Source organism: Telmatherina bonti (genome assembly GCF_933228915.1).
Source record: "Telmatherina bonti genome assembly, chromosome: 9".
NCBI classification, from domain to species: Eukaryota; Metazoa; Chordata; class Actinopteri; order Atheriniformes; family Telmatherinidae; genus Telmatherina; species Telmatherina bonti.
Window position 1 is genome coordinate 3,835,466 of NC_136627.1, and position 23,126 is coordinate 3,858,591.

General features: G+C 47.4%; 1 protein-coding gene across 2 annotated transcripts in view; it reads left to right on the plus strand.

The window, feature by feature from the left end:
* Nucleotides 1-23,126, plus strand: part of bcas3 (BCAS3 microtubule associated cell migration factor) — a 464,427-nt gene that overhangs the window by 142,106 nt on the left and 299,195 nt on the right. Inside the window, exons 16-17 of one of the 2 annotated variants that reach the window (XM_079246567.1) lie at nucleotides 6,039-6,189; nucleotides 19,751-19,795. In XM_079246567.1, the coding sequence (XP_079102693.1) occupies nucleotides 6,039-6,189; nucleotides 19,751-19,795 (196 nt within the window). The remainder of the gene's footprint in view (nucleotides 1-6,038; nucleotides 6,190-19,750; nucleotides 19,796-23,126) is intronic. The other variant, XM_079246566.1, reaches the window with a different exon arrangement.

Sequence of the window (23,126 nt, forward strand, 5' to 3'; positions counted from 1 at the left end):
GTCACGTCTACATGGAAACATCACGTCTGCATGGAAACAACACGCCTTCATGGGAACATCACGTCTGCATGGAAACATCACGCCTTCATGGAAACATCACGTCTGCATGAAGACAACACGCCTTCATGGAAACATCACGTCTGCATGAAAACAACACGCCTTCATGGGAACATCACGTCTGCATGAAGACAACACGCCTTCATGGAAACATCACGTCTACATGGAAACATCACGTCTACATGGAAACATCACGCCTGCATGGAAACATCACGTCTACATGGAAACATCACGTCTGCATGAAGACAACACGCCTTCATGGAAACATCACGTCTACATGGAAACATCACGTCTACATGGAAACATCACGTCTACATGGAAACATCACGTCTGCATGGAAACATCACGTCTACATGGAAACATCACGTCTGCATGGAAACATCACGTCTGCATGGAAACATCACGCCTGCATGGAAACATCACGTCTGCATGGAAACATCACGCCTGCATGGAAACATCACGTCTGCATGAAAACAACACGCCTTCATGGGAACAACACGCCTTCATGGGAACATCACGTCTGCATGGAAACATCACGCCTTCATGGAAACATAACGTCTTCATGGAAACATCACGTCTGCATGGAAACATCACATCTACATGGAAACATCACGCCTTCATGGAAACATCACGCCTTCATGGAAACATCACGTCTGCATGAAAACAACACGTCTACATGGAAACATCACGCCTTCATGGAAACATCACGTCTGCATGGAAACATCACGTCTCCATGGAAACATCACGTCTGCATGGAAACATCACGTCTCCATGGAAACATCACGTCTGCATGGAAACATCACGTCTCCATGGAAACATCACGTCTGCATGGAAACATCACGTCTGCCTCCTGACTGGGGCTGAAAACTTCAGCTTCTACCTGCAGGTTTATGTACGAAAAGTGAGAAACAGTTTATATTTTGCAGGTTTTAACCGGTTTGAGCTTGTTGTTGGTGTGTTTCCATGAAGCTCCAGCAGCAGTTTTTAGCGGTCACTTATGGTCTGCGATCCCAGCGGCTGGTCTGCAGCTTTGCATTTTCCTCCACTTCCCTGAAACTAAACTTAAAGAGAAATAAGAAGAGAAAAAAATCAACACACAACCATCATGAAAGGAAAACGCCAGGACAGAAGCATAAAAGTCTTCGCCTTGTGGGATTACAGATGTCTTTCCCACATTTCCGGCCTCACACAGCTGTAGTATCATGGTCAGGTTGAAGGCCCGTGCTTATTCCCCGAGCATCAGTAAGCATGCCACCTGCCCAACCTGCTGCCTCCTCACACCTCCCACCCCAGCGTTTTTTCCTTGAACTGAAATCTCCTCTCTGGCAGAACGATTCAAATAAGACACAGTGTTTTGCGTGGGCTTCGGAGCTTGTCCTTTCGCACATCGGCTCCTCGTTGGAAGCCGCCTGCTTGTATTGGATGCAAATTGGGTATTAAAAGAGGGAATAGAAACATGAGATAGCGTGACACAGGAGGCTGAGGAGAGAGAACGAGCACAAGGGATAGAGAGAAGAGAATGCAAATGCTGTTGAGACAGGGAGGGATGGATGGAGGAGAGCTGGATGGATTAGTGGAGAAAGAAAGGCACGGGTCAGGTGTTGGTGTGACTTTTTGGCAGGGTCAGAGTTTTTCTCTGGATGACGGCGACGGAGCTGGATTTGCATTGATGGATCTTCTTTCCATGGAGATGTCATGTATCAGTGCTTGGGTACATCACGCCCCGGTCATTAATCAAATCATGGCCTGCGTCTAGAGCTGTCTGTCTGCCAGACGCTTCTCAGCTGTCTACCTCACCCTCAACCTGTTCTCCCTCTGCGCCCTCTTCCCCCGCCACATGCCGCTGCTCTTAGACTTATTGCAACTCACAGCCTGATATCTCAGCTGTTGTCAGGATGAAGCGTCCAGTGGGTGAAAGTCCACATCCAGCCGCAGCTTCTGGGCCGCACGCAGAAGACGTGGTGATAAAATGAGTGATGGCGCAGCTGGCGGCGGCGAGAAAGCCTTTTCATATCCAAACTCGCTTTTATGCTCTGTGGCTTTTTTTAAGCCTGCGATGACAAAGATGTGACGGTGAACAATCATGTGTGCAATTGTTCTTTTCTGGGAAGAAACCTGCATCACGATACACACAAAGGCTGTTTTCACACACACACACACACACACACACACGATCCAGCTCGATGACGGCCTGATTTCCACTCCCACTGTTTACCATAGGTGGATGTCGGCACACCCTTAATCAGTTGTTTGCATAAGTTTGCGCCAGCACTCTGTCTATGAAAATAACAGCAAAGACGTGCAGTTTCACACACTTGCATTGTCAGACATCCTGTCACTCCTCTGCTGCTCTTATCTGCTCACCATCAGCCCGGCGCTCCAAACAGTCCAGCTTCAGCGTCACTTTTCAGTGTTCCTGCCTGCTGACATCACAGCTGCATGTAGTGGTCCTTTTTTCTCAACTGAGACGGAAGGAAACCCGAGCAGAACTTTCCCGACCCGGTAGCAGCATTTATCCAGACAGACGTGTCTGGACTACAACACAACATGGGTACGTGAGGTCTGAAGAGGCCGTTTGCACCCAGGCTGGCGTTGGACCGGAACGTTTCATCCATTCAGAAGCTTCTTGTCGCCGTTACCGACGGTGGAGAATTCTCTACGTCCATCACCATGCGCCGCATGGCCTTTCAAGATCGATTCATAAATGTTCACGACGATTATTTCCAAACGGGCTAAATGACAGAACCACAGCTGGCAGGCGAGGCGAGCGCCGGCTTCCTCCCCGTCCTGCTGGACTTTCTGTTCAACTTCTTTGGTTTCTTCTTCTGTTTGTAGTTTTTTGTCTTTCCGGTGAAATAAAACTTTCAGTTCAGTTTTTTTATTCAACTTTTTGTTTGAAGAGTCTCAAATCATCTGAAAGCTTGGACGCCATGTCTCTCTGACTCTGTCTCAGTCGTCATAGCAACAGCTGTTGTCATAGTAACAGCGACGAGCAGATTGTGTAAGATCAGAATTTACATTTAACGAGTTCTTATCACTTCATAACAATTAACACACACACACACACATACACGCACACACACACATACACGCACACACACACGCACACACACACACACACACACACGTACCTGTGTTTTATGCTGCAGCTCGGACGGCGTGTCCACCCTCGTCGGTCTGCCGTCATGCCAACCAGACTTCTTCCTGACATTTTCCATCATGGCTGCCCACATGTTTACACGCTAAACACACACCTGAGTGGTTGTTGGGGGAGGGGGGAGGATGGGGGGGCCGAATTGGCACCCAAGATATCTTTTGAAACCTTCCAGTTCCCCCCCCCCCCATGCTGTTCTCAGCCAGGCGAGCTGTCTTCATGGATCGTTTTCTGGCCGTGCGTGATCCCCAACACCTACTCGCCTGTCTTCACCGTCTGGGGGGGGTTACGCCCCCCCCCCCCCCCCCAGCGCCTCGCTGTCTCCGTCAGGACACACCTGTTCTCCGGTCCATAGTGGGGTTTCAGCAGAGGGGAGGCTTACTTTCAGAGGTTGGGGGGGTGGTTCCAGACTTATAAAGCATGGGAGGGGTGGGCGGCGGGGGGGGCAGAAGTGAAAGGTCTGTTGTGGATGTGGATGCTACATTCATTGACCCCCCCCCCCCCCCCCCCCCCCCCAGCGCCCACTTTCTGCTCCCCTCTCAGCTGAAGCACCATTCTAGTGTTTCAGGCTTCTTCCTGTTCAGGTTTTTTCTTCCTCATCTGCTCCTCTTCCTCCAACACAAAAGGTGGCGGCCCCGGCTCTGGGGGTGTACTGGGGGTGCAGCCCTTCAGAGAGGTGAAAGAGCCCTGAGGATCTGCTCGGCTCGCTGCAGCGGGAGATGAAGGCCAGGCTTGTGTAATGGCCTCCTGTGTGCCTGCGAAGGTCATGCAGCATTGTTGTCCGGTGGAGGTCTGGAAGACGGCCGGTGGAGGGGCACAAAGCCCGGCTTCGGCAGGACTAATGAAACTCTGAGCTGCACGTTAATGATCTAAAAGACTGGACCAAAACACTCAGCGCTCCCCTTCCGCCCACATTCAGCCTCCTCTTCATCGCTGCTTGCCAGTAATGACCAGGCCCTCCGCCGCTCTACCTTTATCCGCAGCTTTGATGTGTTCCTTGTTTTCTTTGTCTGTGCCCCCCCCCCCCGCTTTTCAGCCCTTTATGTTGCATGGCTGTCATTCATCTATTAAGGCAACAAATGGAAGAAGGAAAACATTCAGAGCGCTCATTGTGCTGCTCTGCTCTTTATTTCCTCTGAAAGCTCTTGAACTTGGAATTTTCCTTGGGCCGCCAGAAAAACACACTCTTTTTGTTGCAGTGTTTGTCAGAGGATTACAATCATGTTGTTTTATAATACACATGTCCATAATCTTCTAGTTTATTGTGTCCGTGTAACTTTTAATGTGTAATTGTGTCTCTTCCCTTTTTCTGACTTTCTCTTTAGAAGAAAACACGAGAACACGCCTGCTCCTGCGGCAGCCGGACGGCCTGCAGCTTGTTCGCTTCTAGTTGTCCAGGACGAATAAAACCAAGTGGAAAACAAAGACATTATTTATTTGGGCATTTAGCTGATCTGTCATCTCTGTTTACATGTTAAATGTGGGAAAAAAGGGCGTCTGAAACGGCCAGGCAGAAACAAGCTGCTGTCTGAAACATATTCCATAAATATCATGACATGAAATATAATCAATGAGAGAAAAAAGCATTTTAACCTCATCTGATTTGAAATCAATCAGAAAATGATCGTAGTTAGAGTTTATTGATAGAAATCAGTTAAGTGTTTCCGCGTCGCTCGTGTGCACGAGGACCTGGACGTGCACGCCCCTGGAGCGCTGATATAAAAACACTGAAGAAACTGTTTTTATACTTACATAAACATACCTAAAAACTAAGGAAAAGGACAGTAAAATAAACAATATTTAGATTAAAATAAATACATATTGAACATCCAGTACAAAAATTGTTTTTTGATTTTTATTTTTTCAAATAAATGAAAATTAATCCACCGTAAAATCTGTCATTTTTATTGATTACTTGTCTTCTTGTGCATTACAGCAGCAGAATGGTGGTCTGCATGCTGTGTTGTTGTTTCCTCAATGAAATAAAAAATAAATAAATAACGAGCAAATATAAAAGTTTAATACATTTTTTTTAAATCTCCAAAAATCGGCAATATGGAAGAAATGTGAGAATCACAATTTAAACTGAATCAGGACAAAAGCATATCGTCACAGCCGTAGTAAACATGAATATTAAATGCTTAAATAGAAATAAATGATGAAATAAAAATTAAAATAAATAATAAAAGAAAAGAAAAAGCCTGGAAGATTTAAGATTTGTTTGCAGTTAAAAGTTGGTGTGTGTGTGTGTGTATGTGTGTTTCCCGGTGGGGGTGGGGTGTGTGTGCTGGAACGCAGCGGCCGGTTAGGACGCCTCGTCACGTCCGACTCCGGCTTCACGGCGGACGTGAGTCAGCTTGTGTTTCTCTGGATCATCTGTCCTGGCTGGAGTGTGTGTGTGCTTTTCTACGTGTGTGTCGCCTCTTGATTGGTCCTGATTAGCGGGCTGCTGCAGACTGGAAGCAGAGCCTTGGCAGCGCGGCATCTTGACTCGGTTACGTCCAGTCGTTCGCCGGGAGGCCTTGAACCTGCGGTGCAGAAAAACGGAGGAAAAGAAGAAAAGTTGCAGCCGTACAAACAGCCTGCGTGGCTGGAAGTGAATGTTAGATGACATTTTAAATCTGACTCCGGTTTTATAAATTAGCGTCTGTAAAGAGCACTGAAGTGAATCTGCAGACGCCTCAGGGATGAAATTATGCAGAAAACAATCCCATCATGAGTCTGAATGAGGCTTTGAAATCTCTGGACCCACGGCGGGTTTATCCGGCTCTGCTGTCCGTCTCCGTCCAGGCGGCACTCCTTAACCCCTCCTCTGTGTGTCTTCCAGGCAAACTCAGCAGCCAGGACTCGTACAACAACTTCACCAATAACAACATGGGGAACCCACGGCTCACGCCGCTGCCCAGCCTCACCGCCGTGCTGCCTCTGGCTCAGATCAAACAGCCCATGACACTCGGCACCATCACCAAACGCAGCGGGTAGGTGGGCCGACGAGGCCCGACACGCACCGACACATCACCAGTAGTTCATACAGACGTCCTCCTTCACATCAGCCGCAGACGTAGGCGGGTCCAAAGGGTCCCAGAAGCCGAGTTCAGACCTTAAAGCCATGACAGCGATGAGCTCACGGTTCTGAATCCTCCCAGGTTGTCGCTTAGTGTCATCAGTTGTCTCTGGTTCCGTTCAAGTCAGATTACAGTTTATATTTCACCGATAGAACACAGAATATCTCTTTCTAGATTACAGGGTCTGATCTGGTCGACCTGATCAGACTGTCTGCTCGGTCTGATCGGACCTCCTTCAGGGTCTGATCGGACCCTCCGCAGAGCCTCGTGGTCTGCAGGACTGGTTTTGGCCTCCAGGCCGTATGTTGTCGAGGAGATTCCTATGTTGATCAGGTTTTCATAGACACTGCTTCATGTTGTGGTAGAAGGACGGAAACCAGTTTGTAAACCAGTTAGTAAGAAGCAGGAAGGATGGAACCATCTCGGCCACGTTGGATGAAGACACAGCAGATGAAACCCTGACCTGAATACGTTAGAACCTGCAGGATGTTAGAACCTGCAGGATGTTAGAACCTGCGGGACGTTAGAACCTGCAGGACGTTAGAACCTGCAGGACATTAAAACCTGCAGGACGTTAGAACCTGCGGGACGTTAAAACCTGCAGGACATTAAAACCTGCAGGACATTAGAACCTGCAGGACGTTAAAACCTGCAGGATGTTAGAACCTGCAGGATGTTAGAACCTGCGGGACGTTAGAACCTGCAGGACGTTAGAACCTGCAGGACATTAAAACCTGCAGGACGTTAGAACCTGCGGGACGTTAAAACCTGCAGGACATTAAAACCTGCAGGACATTAGAACCTGCAGGACGTTAAAACCTGCAGGATGTTAGAACCTGCAGGATGTTAGAACCTGCAGGATGTTAGAACCTGCGGGACATTAGAACCTGCGGGACATTAAAACCTGCAGGACATTAAAACCTGCAGGACATTAAAACCTGCAGGACGTTAGAACCTGCGGGACATTAAAACCTGCAGGACATTAAAACCTGCAGGACATTAGAACCTGCAGGACGTTAGAACCTGCAGGACGTTAAAACCTGCAGGACGTTAGAACCTGCAGGACGTTAGAATCTGCAGGACGTTAAAACCTGCAGGACGTTAGAACCTGCAGGACGTTAGAACCTGCAGGACGTTAGAACCTGCAGGACGTTAAAACCTGCAGGATGTTAAAACCTGCAGGATGTTAGAACCTGCAGGATGTTAGAACCTGCAGGATGTTAGAACCTGCAGGACATTAAAACCTGCAGGACGTTAAAACCTGCAGGACGTTAGAACCTGCAGGACGTTAAAACCTGCAGGACGTTAAAACCTGCAGGACGTTAGAACCTGCAGGATGTTAGAACCTGCAGGATGTTAGAACCTGCAGGACATTAAAACCTGCAGGACGTTAAAACCTGCAGGACGTTAGAACCTGCAGGACGTTAAAACCTGCAGGACGTTAGAACCTGCAGGACGTTAGAACCTGCAGGACGTTAGAACCTGCAGGACGTTAGAACCTGCAGGACGTTAACACCTGCAGGACATTAGAACCTGCAGGACATTAGAACCTGCAGGACGTTAAAACCTGCAGGACGTTAAAACCTGCAGGACGTTAGAACCTGCAGGACGTTAGAACCTGCAGGACGTTAGAACCTGCAGGACGTTAGAACCTGCAGGACGTTAGAACCTGCAGGACGTTAAAACCTGCAGGACGTTAAAACCTGCAGGTTTTAGAACCTGCAGGACGTTAAAACCTGCAGGACGTTAGAACCTGCAGGACGTTAGAACCTGCAGGACGTTAGAACCTGCAGGACGTTAAAACCTGCAGGACGTTAGAACCTGCAGGACGTTAGAACCTGCAGGACGTTAACACCTGCAGGACGTTAGAACCTGCAGGACGTTAGAACCTGCAGGACGTTAAAACCTGCAGGACGTTAGAACCTGCAGGACGTTAGAACCTGCAGGACGTTAGAACCTGCAGGACGTTAGAACCTGCAGGACGTTAGAACCTGCAGGACGTTAACACCTGCAGGACGTTAGAACCTGCAGGACGTTAGAACCTGCAGGACGTTAACACCTGCAGGACGTTAACACCTGCAGGACGTTAGAACCTGCAGGACGTTAACACCTGCAGGACGTTAGAACCTGCAGGACGTTAACACCTGCAGGACGTTAGAACCTGCAGGACGTTAACACCTGCAGGACGTTAGAACCTGCAGGACGTTAACACCTGCAGGACGTTAGAACCTGCAGGATGTTAGAACCTGCAGGACGTTAGAACCTGCAGGACGTTAGAACCTGCAGGACGTTAACACCTGCAGGACGTTAACACCTGCAGGACGTTAACACCTGCAGGACGTTAGAACCTGCAGGACGTTAACACCTGCAGGACGTTAACACCTGCAGGACGTTAGAACCTGCAGGACGTTAACACCTGCAGGACGTTAACACCTGCAGGACGTTAACACCTGCAGGACGTTAGAACCTGCAGGACGTTAACACCTGCAGGACGTTAGAACCTGCAGGACGTTAAAACCTGCAGGACGTTAGAACCTGCAGGACGTTAGAACCTGCAGGACGTTAGAACCTGCAGGACGTTAAAACCTGCAGGACGTTAACACCTGCAGGACGTTAACACCTGCAGGACGTTAACACCTGCAGGACGTTAGAACCTGCAGGACGTTAAAACCTGCAGGACGTTAGAACCTGCAGGACGTTAGAACCTGCAGGACGTTAGAACCTGCAGGACGTTAACACCTGCAGGACGTTAACACCTGCAGGACTTTAACACCTGCAGGACGTTAACACCTGCAGGACGTTAGAACCTGCAGGACGTTAACACCTGCAGGACTTTAACACCTGCAGGACGTTAACACCTGCAGGACTTTAACACCTGCAGGACGTTAACACCTGCAGGACGTTAGAACCTGCAGGACGTTAGAACCTGCAGGACGTTAACACCTGCAGGACGTTAACACCTGCAGGACGTTAACACCTGCAGGACGTTAACACCTGCAGGACGTTAACACCTGCAGGACGTTAACACCTGCAGGACGTTAACACCTGCAGGACGTTAAAACCTGCAGGACGTTAGAACCTGCAGGACGTTAACACCTGCAGGACGTTAACACCTGCAGGACGTTAGAACCTGCAGGACGTTAGAACCTGCAGGACGTTAGAACCTGCAGGACGTTAGAACCTGCAGGACGTTAACACCTGCAGGACGTTAGAACCTGCAGGACGTTAGAACCTGCAGGACGTTAACACCTGCAGGACGTTAGAACCTGCAGGACGTTAAAACCTGCAGGACGTTAGAACCTGCAGGACGTTAGAACCTGCAGGACGCTGTGGGAATCAGCTGTTTCCACCATCCAGCTCGGTCCGACTGGGAAGGTTCAGCACATTGATTTAATATGGATCCTCTGATGTTTTATTGGAAATCAATAAATAAATAAGAGCTGTAATGGAACAGAGGAACCTTTCCCGTCGGCAGGGACTGAGTTTAAAACAACGACTGGCTGCCCAACAACTGGTAAACGTCCAGTATGGCCGTGCTGCTTCCCAGTTAGCTCCATACTGGTTTCCCATTAAAGGCAGGATAAAACATGTTGCTGTTCCAGCAGCGGCGTGCAGGCCCGAGCTTTTCCCTGTCACACCTCCTGCTGACGCTCATGACTGTCTCAGGACAGCATCTGTTGCATGGGGGGGTAATGAAGCGCAGCAGGCCACGTGGTTCTGTGGGCGATTTGGGGGGGGGGGGGGGCATTTCCTGGGTCAGAGGGAAGGAAATGAAACCATCCAATCAGATTAAACTTATTTTAAATGCATTGTCAGTCAATGAGCTTTGCAGTGGAAACAGGCTGAAGCACCCCCTCACCCTTCCCCTCCCCCCTCCCGTACACGGATTCACCTGACTTTTTTGTTTTTTTGGATCTTTGCCATACATTGAAATTTTGTAGTTTTAAGACCTTCAGCTACTGCAGGCCTTTGCTAAGTGCATTTACATACTGTACAGGTGGCTCTACAAATATGGGCAGATTTTAATATATTTCATTTAAATGTTATTTTCATGCCCAGTTTGAATGGGAAATGCTATAATGAGTCAAACAGATGGCGAGGGATTTATTTCCCCGTGATATTTGATAAGTGAGATTTCAGAATGAAAATATAGTGCTGATCCTGCGGTCAGCATAAACGGCATCAGGCCATTTTCCAAATCATTAAGATAACCTGCAAAGTCCATTTGCTATGTAAAGAACATTATTGCCTTTAGGCCATGAGGGGAAGGGGGGGTGTGGATGTTTATGAGCTGCTGGAACTGTTGGTTTATATCTATATGCTCCCTGTCAGAGAGACAGACTCACACATAAAGAAATCTGTTGGTGTGTGTATAAATATACATTTATATGTATTTAGTCCCACTGTTCATTAGAAAAGTGCTCTAATTTGTCCACTCTTAATTAAAAAAAAAAAAGAACAGTATATGTGTGTATATATATATATATGTATATATATATATATATATATATATATATATATATATATATATATATATATATATATATATATATATATACATACATATACATATATATATATATGTATATGTATTTGTTTGTTTGTTTGATTTTTTCTTTATTCAACTCAACTAAATAAAAAAAAAAAAAACAGTGTCTTATATTACTAAATTTTATTTTTGCAAATTTTTAGTTATATTTTTAGGTATTGTTCCTTTTTTAAGTCTCCAGTTATTTGAGTGACTGTTGTAAATTCAGCCTTTTCTTTAATAAAGGGGATGAAGACATGAGCACAACTGTATATACAGCAGGACAAAATACCTGTCAACAGGTGCAGAAGTCTGACTGGGAGGAAAAGAAAACACCTGACTGGATTGGAAACATCACTGGATTGTTCAACTAAATATTAGTTTATGATGTAACATGTTATTTTATCACATTTGTTTGATTTAAATAAAAAGTACTTCCATTGAAGCAGAATTATAAAATAATGTAATGATTTTTTTTACACACACATGTATATACACGTATATTCCGGAGCTTCTCATTGTGCACTGTCAGCTCTTTCTAACTCCGGACCGAGCTCCGACTGAAAACAGTGAAAAACCCAAATCCTTGTTGTGTTTTTAGACTTCGGCCGATACAGCAGCCTGCTAACGTAGCTTATCACAGTCAGATGCGATGTGTAAAATGAATTGCAGGTATTCCGTGTTTATAAACAGTTGGGTCCAGATGGTGGCCGTGGTCGTGTCCCGGTGGGAGCAGCTTCCATGCAGCGGTGCGCCTGGCTCCGTCTGTCTTTACAATAAGAACAATTTCCTCTTATTGGGTGAAAATAGCGTAAACGTTTGACATTCTTCACCTCCGCTGCACGGTGGTGACACACGCGTGACAGCTGTAATGTCTCAGCAGGACGCTGTCAGAGCCTGGTGGGCTGCCTCAGTCAGTCCGGGGGAGATGTCAGTATTAATGCAGCAGGACGTGCAGATGTGCAGCCTGCTCCTGCATGCACACGGCTGCACCAACATGCACACAAAGACTGAGGCAGCAGGTTTGGCCCCCAGAGTGGGGGGGTGATATCATATGCCTTTACGCTATACTTGCAGAGGAGAACCCGAGCACCATCTGTCTGTGTGTGCAGCCAGCGCCTCTCTTTCCTTTTGCATGTGTGATGGAGGGAGAAGAGCGTCCAGCAGCTGGATTTACACCTGTATGAGCAGATCCCTGTTGGCAGCGCAGGACAGGAACACACCAGCTGCTTAACCCACATTCCCCACCACGCTGTCTGTGTGTGCACCGTGGCGTGGCACGCACACACCAACACGTTTGCACGCTGCAACCGCACCTCCTGGACCAGTCGGACATCGGGAGGCGCTTGTAGAAACGGGGTCTCCTGGAGACCACCAGTGTGCAGAAGAAGCTTCTGTTTGTCCTCACAGGCTTTCAGCGTGTAACATCAAACACAACCTCCGCAAGTTCATGTGTCATTTCAGTTGTGGGGAGGGAAAGTCGGATGTTGCTCCGCATCCGCCTGATAACCCCCCCCTGCAGATGAGGCCAGGGCAGGGAGTGGAGGAACATGGCCAAGCTTCTGCTACTCCTCAAAGCCTCTTGTTTCCTGTTTGATCTGGCCAAGTTCCACTCAGGTTGAAGGAATCCCAAACCCTCAGGTCTCACCATGAGGAGGCTGTCCCACAGAATGACAGCTTTAACTGGTGAAGATGCTCAGACTTGGGCAGAGAAATGCACACTTATCCCATCCAAACAGCATCAGACTTTAACACAGATGAATAAAAACCCAAATGGAGAGATTGTCACATGCCAAACAAAACACCAGCACCGAGCAAATCCCACTGACAGCGTTTTAAAGCAAATGCAGATCAAGAGCAGGCGGGGTAACAAGAAACACGGCAGAAAGAGAACAAATGAGACCTTGTGACCTGTCACAGATGTGCTTCAGCTTACAGTGATTCGAGTGTAAGAGCCGGCGTGGCGCTGAGCCGTTGTCTTATGCAGCCTCGCTGAGACGGCAGCTAAAAAGCTGCTTTGGACGGCAATGCCTGGCACCACATGGCAGCGGGACTAAAGCATTTGCACAAATCACCTCGCCTCGCCGGCTTTCTAATGGCCCAGGCGGAGCTGCTATTAGGGCCAATGGGTTAAGAGATGAATGTGTGAACCATTATTCTCCGGGAGTGGGGTCGTCACCCCTGCAGGTCAACTACACTCCCTCTTTTCTCCTGCGCCTGTCAGGGACACGCCCGCTCGCTGGTTTACACCCGCTTTTCCCCGCCGACCCCGCTGCTGAGGGGCCGTGGCGACCTCGTGGCTTTGTTGTGCTCAGAATGATGTGACATTCGGTTTGTAAAGCTACAGACTGCTTTGAGGTTTTTCATTCCTTCCTAAATCAACACAGCTGGAGGCGGATCTGCATGACAATACGTCTCTCTTCCCTGCCTTGAAGTTTCTCTCCAGGGATGTCTTCATACTCCGGGTTCCTCCCTAAGTTACTGCCTCAGATGATAAACAGTCCCGAGCATGTCTTCGGTTTGGAGGATGTTGTGCATGAAGAGGCGGGAAATTTAAAGGTTTTTGGAGTGACAGCAGCAGTTTCTGTGTGAACACATCGGAAACTTGGATCATCTGATTTGTAACAAGTCCAATTAAAACGTCTCGGATCGATTCTGCAGTCTGAAGACATTTACACGCCTCATACGGCAGATTTCTGTCACGCTCACAGGGAATATTTCACTGTGGTCGTTCCATCAGAGTCACATAACACATAACACGTCACATAAACGCCTCATCGGGCGGGGTTTAGCCATTTCATGATCCGTCTGTATTAGACTCATTCTGGGGGTCTCTGCGGGAAGCAGGCCGGGTTTTGGTTCCAACGTGAGTTTCGGTTCGAACGTTTATGAAGGAGATCTGAAGGAGTTGCAGATTATTTAGCATCTCGAGCCTCAAAACTTCTCCGTCTGCAGAAGTCAAACCGGCGTCATCGCAGTGGACACAGTTTGAATGAACGTGTCCATGGAAACGGCGCTGGTGTGTGAGAACAGGACAGTCGGGTGAGGGTGGACAGAGGACGCGTCGGACAGAGGACGCGTCGGACAGAGGACACGTCGGACAGAGGATGCGTCGGACAGGACGCGTCGGACAGAGGACGCGTCGGACAGAGGACGCGTCGGACAGAGGACACGTCGGACAGAGGACGCGTCGGACAGGACGCGTCGGACAGAGGACGCGTCGGACAGAGGACACGTCGGACAGAGGACGCGTCGGACAGGACGCGTCGGACAGAGGACACGTCGGACAGAGGACGCGTCGGACAGAGGACGCGTCGGACAGGACGCGTCGGACAGATGACGCGTCGGACAGATGACGCGTCGGACAGATGACGCGTCGGACAGGACGCGTCGGACAGGATGCGTCGGACAGATGACGCGTCGGACAGATGACGCGTCGGACAGATGACGCGTCGGACAGGATGCGTCGGACAGGACGCGTCGGACAGATGACGCGTCGGACAGATGACGCGTCGGACAGGACGCGTCGGACAGATGACGCGTCGGACAGATGACGCGTCGGACAGGATGCGTCGGACAGGACGCGTCGGACAGATGACGCGTCGGACAGATGACGCGTCGGACAGGACGCGTCGGACAGATGACGCGTCGGACAGGATGCGTCGGACAGACGCGTCGGACAGATGACGCGTCGGACAGGACGCGTCGGACAGATGACGCGTGGGACAGGACGCGTCGGACAGGACGCGTCGGGACAGATGACGCGTCGGACAGATGACGCGTCGGACAGGACGCGTCGGGACAGGATGCGTCGGACAGATGACGCGTCGGACAGATGACGCGTCGGACAGATGACGCGTCGGACAGATGACGCGTCGGACAGGACGCGTCGGGACAGGATGCGTCGGACAGATGACGCGTCGGACAGGACGCGTCGGGACAGATGACGCGTCGGACAGATGACGCGTCGGACAGGACGCGTCGGGACAGGATGCGTCGGACAGATGACGCGTCGGACAGATGACGCGTCGGACAGATGACGCGCCGGACAGATGACGCGTCGGACAGATGACGCGTCGGACAGATGACGCGTCGGACAGGATGCGTCGGACAGGACGCGTCGGACAGATGACGCGTCGGACAGATGACGCGTCGGACAGATGATGCGTCGGACAGGACGCGTCGGGACAGATGACGCGTCGGACAGATGACGCGTCGGACAGGACGCGTCGGACAGGACACGTCGGACTTGATCCTGGAACTACTTCCTCCTTTTGGTTGTAAAAACATCAAATAAAAACTTGTAGCGGTCATGTCCCTTTACTCAGTGTTCACCGGAGTGTGTGTATGTGTGTGTATGTGAGAGAGGGTGGGAGGGGGGGGGCGTAAACTCAAAGTCTGTTTGACCTTTCTCACCCCACCCGTCCATCACTCTCCCTTTGGTATCCATCCATTTACCCAGCTGGGGGCCCAAAATGGGGCTCAGCAGGTTCAATAAGCTCAGCGGAGGGTAGATGGTTGGTGCCCCCCCCACCCCTCCCCCACCACCACCCTGACTCCATCCTCCCTCCGCTGCTCTGTGATAAGTGGCAGTTTACCGGGGGCCTCCATTACACCAACCAGTGTGTTCATTTGTCAACCTGCACAGTAGGACTAAGACATTCCAGGGCGAATGGTTGCCCCCCCCCCCCCCCCCCCCCCCCCGTCTCCCAGAGGGACGTTTTCCTACATATCCATGGACCAAAACTAATTGGACAGTGTGTGCTATCGTTGGGAGGGCCCAGGCGGATGCGCTGAGAGCGATAAAATAAAGAAGTGCTGCAGAGTGCTTTGGTTGGCTTGGGATTGTGTTTTTCATGGGGGGTTGGGGGGGGGGGGGGGGCTTGCAGGGACAGAGTTCAGTCTCATTGGACCTTTATTGCAGCAGGGAAAAGACTTATTTACTGTAAACTGTTTACGCAGCTCTGCCACTATCTCTGGACGCGCAGAATAAACACAGGAACACACTCCCACTCCTAATGTCGTGTAAACACACACAGTCCGACAGATACACACACACACCAATCCTGAATGAGACGCTCTGCGCAGGATGACTCTGGGACACACACTGATAAACACACACAAACTGCATACTTGTTAACATAATCACTGTGGATACACACCCCATCTTCCAACAGGCATACACATTCAATGCACAATGCGCCGCACTAAAACAAGACGCTGCATGCAAACACTCGGCTTCTTGTCTCAACAATGCCGGAGTTCTGTTAGTCTTACTGGTGTCTCCACTTGTTAACAAACTGGATAAACTCTCCATACTGGTTCTCAACAATCAGGAGCCTTTCCCATCCGGTCCTCCTGGGTTCTCTGTGTGGCTGAAGCAGGGGCAGATGAGACTTTATTAATCCCCAAAGGGAAACTCAATATTGTAGTATATAATAATAATAACTAGAGGAGGTCTTGTTCTGGAGGCTGATGGCTGCTGGCAGGAATGATCTTCTGTATCTTTCAGTCTTACATGGGACCTGAAGAAGCCTCTCACTGAACACACTTTGTTGCTTCATCACTGTGTTGTGGAGAGGGTGTGAAGAATCCTCCATCATCTTCATCAGCTTGTGCAGCATTCTTCTTTGGACAATCAGCTCCAGCGGCTCCAGAGTTACTCCAAGCACAGAAGCAGCTTTCTGGATCAGTTTGTTGATTCTCTTCAAGTCTCTGGTTCTGATGCTACTACCCCAGCAGATGCTGCAAAGCTGACTGCACTCTCCACAACAGACTTATAGAAGATATGCAACATCTTGGTGCAGACGTTAAACCATCTCAGCTTCCTTAAGAAGTACAGTCTGCTCTGACCTTTCTTGTAGATGTAGTCAGTGTTGCATTTCCAGTCCAGTTTGTTGTCCAGCTGAACTCCAAGTTACTTGTATTCCTCCACCACCTCCACCTCCTCTCCCAGGATGGAAACAGTGCTTTGTTTATTCTTCTTCCTCCTGAAGTCAACAATCATCTCTGTTGTTTTGCTGCTATTTAATATGAGATGATTGTCACCGCACCATTTAACAAACTGACTGACCAGTTCTCTGTACTCTGCTTCTTGTCCATCCCTGATACACCCCACAACTGCAGAGTCATCAGAGTATTTCTGCAGATGACAGGACTCAGAGTTGTACTGGAAGTCTGAGGTGTACAGAGTGAAGAGGAATGGCCAGAGTACAGTTCCTTGTGGTGCACCAGTGCTGCTGACCTCCATCTCAGACACACAACCTTTCAGTCTCACAAACTGGGGTCTGTTTGTGAGGTAGTCATAGATCCAGGTGGTTGTGGAGGTATCCACCTGGAATTTATGGAGCTTCTCACATAACAAAGCAGGCTGAATGGTATTAAAAGCACTGAGAAATGAAAGAACATGACCCTCAGAGTGCTGCCTGAATGGTCCAGATGAGAGTGTGCTCTCTGGAGCAGGTATAAGATGGCATCTTCAACCCCAAGTCCATTACGATATGCAAACTGGAATGGGTCCTGAAAGGTGTTTACTTGCTTGTTGAGGTGAGCCAGTAAGAGTCTCTCCAGGACTTTCATGATGTGAGATGTCAGGGCAACTGGTCTGTAGTCACTTGGTTCAGCTGGTTGTGTTTTTTTAGGCACTGGAACAAGGCAGGAGGTTTTCCACAACACTGGGACTCTATTTTGTCTCAGACTGGTGTTGAAAAGGTGCTGGAGAATCGGACATAGTTGTTTTGAGCAGGTCTTGAGAACTCTGGGACTGACACCATCTGGACCTGCAGCCTTGTTCTGGTTCAGTTTCTCAAGTTGCTTCATAACCTGATTGCAGGAGACAAACAAGGTGGAGGTCTCAGGATGTCCTGATGTGGAGGGAGATGAAGCTGTGTTCTGGTCCATGACTGAGCTGCAGGGTGACAGATTGGAGGCGTGACAGGAAAGCAGTGGGCTTATGGAGGGTGTGTGGTCTGTTGGGCTTGAGGTAGGGGGTGAACTGAACCTGCTGAAGAATATGTTCAGCTCATTAGCTCTGTCCAGACCTCCATCAGGCTGGTCCCCCTTTAACTTGAAGCCGGTGATCTTCTTCATTCCAGACCACACATCCCTCAGGTTATTCTGCTGGAGCTGACTTTCTAACTTCTTCCTGTAGTCCTCCTTGCACTTCTTAGTTTGGGTTTTAAGTTGTTTTTGTGTTGCCCTCAATAACTCCCTGTCTCCATCCCTGAAGGCTTTCTTTTTGATGTTCAGCAGCTTTTTCAGGTCTCTGGTGATCCAGGGTTTGTTATTGGGGAAGCACCTCACTGTTCTTGTTGGGACGATGCTGTCCACACAGAAGTTTATGTAATCTGTCACACACTCAGCCATGGCGTTGATGTCGTCTCCATGAGGTTCACAGAGGACGTTCCAGTCTGTAGCCTCAAAGCCTCCTCTAAGAGCATCTTCAGCTTCAGCAGACCAGATTTTGATAGTCTTTGTGATGACTGGTTGCTGCTGAACGATGGGCTTGTAGGTGGAGGTGAGAAGAACCAGATTATGGTCAGATCTTCCTAAAGGAGGCAGGGCAGAACAACTGTATCCATTATTCATATTTGCATAAAATAAGTCCAACATCCTGCGATGGACTGGCGAGCTGTCCAGGGTGTACCCTGCCTGTCGCCCAAAGCCAGCTGGGATAGGCTCCAGCTTCCCCGCGACCCTGAATTGGAATAAGCGGTTCGGAAAATGAATGAATGAATGAATGAAGTCCAACATCTTATTTTCTCTGGTGGAGCAGCTGACAAACTGCTGGAATGTTGGTAGAGTTGCAGAGAGGGAGACGTTGTTGAAGTCTCCGGAGATCGCCATGAATGAGTTTGGATGCTGTGTTTGTAGCCGAGCAACGACGGAGCTGATGACGTCACAGGCTGTGTCTGGTGCGGTACCAGGTACTATATAAACCGCTACCAGAATAACACAGGTAAACTCTCTGGGTAAATAATATGGACGGAAGCTCACAGCTAACAGTTCCATGTCCCTTGTGCATATTTTCTCCTTGACAGTAACATGTCCAGGATGACACCACCCTTTAGCTTTCCGCTGTGTTGTCTACTGCGGTCTGCACGGACCGTTTTAAAGCCCGGTACAGACACATTACAGTCAGGGTTGTGTTCATGCAGCCATGTCTCGGTGAAGCACATAATACTGCGCTCTCTGTATTCTTTCTGAGACCTTGTTAGCATCTCCAGCTCGTCCGTTTTGATAGCTAGCGATCTCACATTACCCATGACGACGGTTGGGAGAAATGGTTTAAATCTCCATCGCTTTTTCCGCTCTCTGAATCCCGCTCTGCATCCTCTTCTCTTTCTTTTCAACTCCATTGGGATTTGATGTGTTGTTTCGCTGATAATCCTGATTTGGGAGAGGTTAATCAGTTGATCCTGATTGTAAACAAGTCTTTCGTTGCCATGGAGACTCATCATAACAAGCCTTGAAAGAGCCAAAAATATGCAGAAAAATCTTCCTTGCAGCACACCCCCCGAACCGGCATGAAATCCTCAGAAAAAAACCCCCTAATTTGAGGTAATGTCTATGCGAGAAGAGTTTGTACTTTTAAAAAAATCAAGATAGCAAGTCAGAGCTACTACAATCTGCTGCCAACAGATGACGCAATCTAGAATGGAATTGTTGAATGAATGAAATAAAATGAGTGAATGAAATATTGGATGTGAGACCCCACAGGCCAGATGAGACCCTGTGGGGCAGATGAGACCTGGCAGGGTAGATGTGGGGTGTGAGACCCGGCGGAGCAGATAACCGTGACTCCATCTTGGTGTTTCCTGCCATTAGTGTTCTTCACTCAGACACGTCAGAGAGGATATGATGTGAAGGTTTGCTGGTTTAATGATGGTTTTTCCGTGTATCTCTGTGTCCCTCCTCACCCCCTCCTCCCCCCACCCCCTCATGAAGACCCTACCTCTTTGGGGCGGGATGCTTTGCGATTAAAACTCCGTGGTGAGTTTTGCCGCTCCCTCAGCAGCATGCAAGCGAACATGCCACCACCGCTCACCTCCTTCACTTCTCATTTGTCTCCTTCTTCAACACACTGCAGTTTGCCTCTTTCATTCCTTTTGGGGGGGTGGGCGATTCTCATCCCTGCTTGTTGTGTGTGCCTGCTGTAATGAACATGCTTTCAGACCTCTTGGTGGTGATGTGGATTGGACGTGCGTGGAAGTGACACGCCGCCCTCCCAGACTGAAGCCTTTGTGTAAAACATGCTGTTGATGTTTCCCTTCAGCCCACTTCACTTTGCTTTTCACGCCGCTGGATATGTGTTTGCACACACTAATCCCATCTCATCACATGCACAGTTCTTCTTGAACAGGATTTATGTCCCGTCAGCGACAGGAAACTTCTTTTTTCTCTTTGCTATATTTGATCATTTATTCACCATCAGCATCTGGAAACAGCTCTTCAACATTTCTTAATAAAGAGCTGAAGTGCGCGTAGTGGTAACGCCGCCATGCCTGCTATCGCTCATTTGTAACTATTTTAAATTATTGATTTAATATGATTGATTTACTTTTTAATAATTTGAAACATTTATTCATTTTTTTGTCATTAAAGGTTTATTGATTTTCTATACAAGTGAACAAAGAACAAACATATTACGAGAATAGTAACAGTTTGACATAAAAAGAAAAATGGTACATTCAAAGATATTAAACACAGGAAGCAGTCATGTGATGTGATAACTGAGAGAAAACGATTCCATATTTGGCCTGTTTTTACCTGGACATTGTTTAACTTAGCAATTAGAGCTTCAAATGATGCAGTCTCCATCATGAGTTTAACCCAATCCTCAATCTGAGGCCTGTGGGGACTCTTCCAGTTCCTCAGAATAAGTCTTGCAGCCACACCAGATCCAGCCACCACAAGTCCAAACATTTCCTTTGGCGATCCAGGAGGCATGAGAGACTGGTCTGCCAGTAGACACAGTTGTGGTAATTTAGGAATAGGTAGTTCAGTTAAATTTTCCAAATTTTTAATCACTTCAATCCAAAAAGAATACACCAAGGGGCGCTCCCAGAAAGCATGAAGATAAGTGCCAGTGTCATTGCCACATTTCCAGCAGTAATTATCTTGCAACAGGCCCATCTGAAACATCTTTGACAGAGTATGATAGTGCCGGTGCACAATTTTTTAGTGAATAAGTTTACATCTAGCATCTTGAGTAGCACAACCAATGTTTGAAATTATATTACTCCATACTTCCTCAGAAATGACCGTTTTAAATCCCTTTGCCAAACCAGTCTCAAGCTGTCACAAAGCCTGTCTTGGTTGCTTAGTATTTTTTTTTATTTTTTATAAAACACTGATGGCAAATGTTAATTACTAGTTGAGTTCAGCCATTCTTGTGTTGTATTCTCTTTCTGCACCAGTTTTAGACCCAAGACGGAGTTTACACTACTCCCGAGTTGGAAATACTTCCAAAAATGCCCTCTATCTGTCATATTGAAAATATCTTTCAGCATACTAAATAACATAAAGTTTCCATCCACAAATAAATTCGCTATCTTCTGTATTCCTTTCTCAAGCCAGTTGTGCCAGAGAAACGGTGGTTTTCCTACATGTACTGCTGGGTTATTGCAGACTGAGTATACCTGTTTATAAGGGCAAATTCCTAGTATCTTATATGCCCTTGTCCAAGCCCATTCTGAGTGCTGTAAGATTGGGTTTTGCTGTGCTGTACTAGTGGACTTTTGTGAGAGGAGCTGAATAACATTAAAAGGAGCTGCAAGAGACTTCTCAAGTTTGACCCAACCTAGACCAGAATCTGGCGTTCTCCAATGTCAAGACAGTTTATTCACTTCAAGTGCAACATTATATAACTCTAAATCTGGAAGTGCCAGTCCTCCAGTACCTCTCAAAGCACACAGCTTTCTTAATCTAATTCTTGGCTTTTTACCATTCCACAAAAATGCTTTAATTAGGCCATTATATTGTTTCAGAAGTATGTTACCAATGGTTATTGGTGTCATGATAGATATATAATTAAATTGTGGAGCAACAAGCATCTTAACAGTGTTAATTTTTCCCCACAATGTGAGATTCAGCAGCTTTTACTTATCTAAATTTACCTTCAGTTTTTGTAGCAATGGGTCTATGTTTATTGAAATAATATTATTTGAAATTGAAGCATAACTGAATAACCAAGTATTTCATACCAACAAGAATCCATCTAAACTGAAATGAAGAAACAAGAGCCTGGAAACACCCCTTACACATAGCTTAGCATAGCTTCCGATATCAGCCAGTTTATCTTATAGCCTGAAATTGTAGAGAAAGTCTCTATTGTAGATAGTATTTTTGGAATTGAAGAGGAAGGATCCCTAACAAAAAGCAATATGTCGTCAGCATACAAAAACATTTTATGTTCATCTGTTCCCTGCACAACTCCTTTAATACCTCTCTGAGTTCTGACTGCGGCTGCTAATGTCTCCAGAAACAGTGTAAAGAGAAGAGTGTTGAGCGGGTCTCCTTGTTTCGTCCCACGCTTTACGTTAAAAAAATGTGAGACCGACCCATTTGTCAATACTGCTGCTCTGGGTACTGAATAAATTACACTAACCCATTTAATCAAATCCTCACCAAATCCAAATGCCTTTAAAGTATATTGATAGCTTCACTGTAATTAATGTAATCCAATGTAATTAAATGTTTCTAGCATCTTTCCAAATAGAAACATTTCTTCATAAACTTTAGTTAAAACTGGGGCTAACCTATCCACAAACCTTTTATAATATTCTGATGGGAAACCATCTAGTCCTGGCGACTTTCCCACTTTCATTAATGATATAGCCTTTTTAACCTCCGCAACTGTTACGAGGCTGTCTAAATCAGTTTGTTGGTCCTCAGTAAGTTTAGGCAGGTGGAGCTGTGAAAAATCCTCACTCTTATTTATGTCATGTTCTATCTCGGACTTATAAAGTTTGTTGAAAAATTTAGAAAGACTTTATTGATATCCGCAGTACTTGTCTTAAGGACCCCATCCTCATCTTTAATAGCAGGTATTGTGTGGTTGGCCTCTTTCTGTTTTAGTTGTCTAGCCAAAAGCTTTCTCCACTTTCATAAAAGTATTTTTCATTCTAAATAGGGCATATTTACTTTTTATTGTATACCTCATTTATTTGATACTTTCTATCACAAATCTGTTTTAAAATTGCATCAGTGTAACCTCCTGAAATTTCCTCTCCAATTCCTTGAGTTCTGTCTCCAGAAGCACAGTTTTTTGTAACTTTTCTCTTTTTTTCTTGCAGGCAAAGGCAATAATTTTACCTCTGAT